General features: G+C 63.3%; 1 protein-coding gene across 1 annotated transcript in view; it reads left to right on the top strand.

Moving 5' to 3' along the window:
• ALDH1L1 (aldehyde dehydrogenase 1 family member L1) overlaps positions 1 to 2,789 on the top strand; it is a 23,560-nt gene that overhangs the window by 15,304 nt on the left and 5,467 nt on the right. The window contains exons 13-15 of the mRNA XM_040246620.1: positions 50 to 200; positions 365 to 435; positions 2,164 to 2,269. Coding sequence (XP_040102554.1) covers positions 50 to 200; positions 365 to 435; positions 2,164 to 2,269 — 328 coding nt within the window. The remainder of the gene's footprint in view (positions 1 to 49; positions 201 to 364; positions 436 to 2,163; positions 2,270 to 2,789) is intronic.

The raw sequence follows: 2,789 nt of genomic DNA on the forward strand, positions 1-2,789 counted from the left end.
GCGGGCTGTGCCGGCCTGAGGCCAGCGCCCCCTCCGCCCTGCGCCCCAGGCTTGCAGAGCTCATGGAGCAGCACCAGGAGGAGCTGGCCACCATCGAGGCCCTGGACGCAGGCGCGGTCTACACACTGGCCCTGAAGACGCACGTGGGCATGTCCGTCCAGACCTTCCGCTACTTCGCGGGCTGGTGCGACAAGATCCAGGTGGGGCTCTGAGCGCCTCAGCCGTCCTGTCCAACGCCAGCTGGGGCTTCGGGACAGACAGTCCCATCCCCCCCACCCCGGGCCTGGGTGCAAGGAGCTGCCCAGCAGGGGGAAGCCAGAGCTCCCCCTCCCCCGGCCAGTGACGCCGCTGCTGCTTCATCCAGGGCTCCACCATCCCCATCAACCAGGCCAGACCCAACCGGAACCTGACTATCACCCGGAGGGAGCCCGTCGGGTGAGTCACGGGCTGGGCACTTCCCAGGATGCATGTGGGGGCTCAGAGGTCCTTCCCGAGCCACATGTTTATCAGACAGCCGTTCCTTTGCCTGGTGGCTCAGACAGTAAAATCATCTGCTCGCAATGCTAGAGACCCGGGTTCAATCCCTGGGCCAGGAATATCCCCTGGAGAAGGAAATGACAACCCACTCCAGTACTCTTGCTTGGAAAATTCCACGGATGAAGGAACCTCGTAGACTACAGTCCATGAGGTTGCAAAGAGCTGGACAGGACTGAGCAACTTCACTTTCACCTTTCATTCCTTTGCAAACCCCACCTGCCAGACACCTTGTTTCCAGATAAGGTTGCCCCCTCAGGCAGGGCTGAAGGCACGACCCAGCCCTGGTGGCAGCAAATCTCTGCAGGATTTCAGCTTTGGAGCCCCCCAGCCCAGTTCTTCTTTCCTGGGGCTCTTGCCCTGCTCCCTCTCAAGCTCTGTCCCTCTGGGTCTGCTGGGTGTATCTGGGGTGGGCACCAGCTTTCCTAACCCCTCAGCACACCCCACCACTCCCAGGAAGGTGTGTGGGCCCCAGGCTGGCCCCCAGTCTGCACGGCACTCCTGTTCTGCCAGCCAAGTGACTCCTTACTGACCTGTCTGCCTTGGTCTCTGAGCACCCTCCTCCCACTGCTGGGCTCAGCCAGGCTGTCGTTGTTTGGGGAAACATTCTCTGATGATGATGGAGAAGATGGTGATGAAAATGATAGTGAAGAAAGTGATGAAGACGACGGTGGTGGAGACGGTGGTGGAGACGGTGGTGGAGACGGTGGTGATGAAGACGGTGGTGGAGACGGTGGTGGAGACGGTGGTGATGGAGACGGTGGTGAAGACGGTGGTGGTGAAGACGGTGGTGGAGACGGTGGTGGAGACGGTGGTGGTGAAGACGGTGGTGAAGACGGTGGTGGAGACGGTGGTGGAGACGGTGGTGAAGACGGTGGTGGAGACGGTGGTGAAGACAGCAGCGGGAGTGAGGAACCAGCAGTCGCCTGGTCTTCGAGGGGCCCCCTTGGGGATGAGCTTGTCTCACTGACCTGAAGAGAGGGGCTGCCACCTCCAGGTTCTGAGGGTCAGGAGGAAGCAGGGCCACGTGGTGCCATCAGTAGTTCTCCTAGGATGTGGGGGTCCCTCCCTGGAGACACTGCCCAGCCAGAGGCTTCTCTGGGACGAGGGGCAGCACCGATGCTGGACACCACCTCTCAGCGCACTGCGTGCAGACTTCCTCAGGCCCCCAGACAGACCACGTCCCTCTTGTTCCCATGGCGATGGCCCTGGCCTAATGCCCAGGAGGACCCTCGTCCACACCCACCCAGGTGACACTTGACCATCTCTCACATCCTCCTGCCCACACACATGACCTCTGACCCTCTCTCATGGCCACCTGTCCACCGCTGTGTCCCAGACCGTCTCCCAGGCCCCGCCTGTCCCCACCCGTGCCTGCCTGCTGTCATCCTCCTCCTGGGGCGGCTCCAGGCTGTGTCCCTAGAAGGTGTCCCGGAGGAAACCGCAGCGTCCTCTGCCATCAGCCTTCCTGGGAAGGGGCTGCCGCAGACTGGGCACCCTCTGCCCGGGCAGGCAGCTGCCCGCTGGCCCTGGGCGGGGCCTGGCCTGGAGAGGAGGGAGGCGGCCGTGAGGCCCAGGCAGGGGCCCCGGGGGTGCACACAGACGAAGGCCAGCCTCCCTCCCCGACAGGGTCTGCGGCATCATCATTCCCTGGAACTACCCACTAATGATGCTGTCCTGGAAGACGGCTGCCTGCCTGGCCGCGGGCAACACAGTGGTGATCAAGCCTGCCCAGGTAGGTGCGGGCGCAGCCCGGGGCCTGCGGGCTTGGAGGGCATGGGCGCTACCTGGCAGGGTGGGGGCGGGCCGCAGGCCCCTTCGACCCCCCACCCCCGCAACCCCGCACGGGCAGGAAGGAGAAGGCTCTGCAGGTGAGAGCAGCCTGCGAGGGCCGGCCCACCGGGAAGACGTGGTGTGTTTGGGTCTTGGGGCCTAGTCAGGCTGCACGGGATGTGTGTGCAGCCGCTTGGGGAGCATCTGCGTCATTTCTGGGGACACCAGCTCTGCCCCTCTGTGCGCCCAGGGAGCCAACTCTGGGCTGTGATCCTGGGGCATCTACCATTAAAGCTGGAGCTTCAAACCCAGGGAGCCAACTCTGGGCTGTGATCCTGGGGCATCTACCATTAAAGCTGGAGCTTCAAACCCCAAACATCCGGGGGAAGCTCCTCTATGCCCACCAATTGGGCTTCTCAGAGAAGCCACGTGATGGGGTCCTTCTGAGGGGGGTCCTTCTCGGAGAAGCCACGTGACGGGTC

Source organism: Oryx dammah, unplaced genomic scaffold (assembly GCF_014754425.2).
Source record: "Oryx dammah isolate SB20612 unplaced genomic scaffold, SCBI_Odam_1.1 HiC_scaffold_9, whole genome shotgun sequence".
NCBI lineage: Eukaryota > Metazoa > Chordata > Mammalia > Artiodactyla > Bovidae > Oryx > Oryx dammah.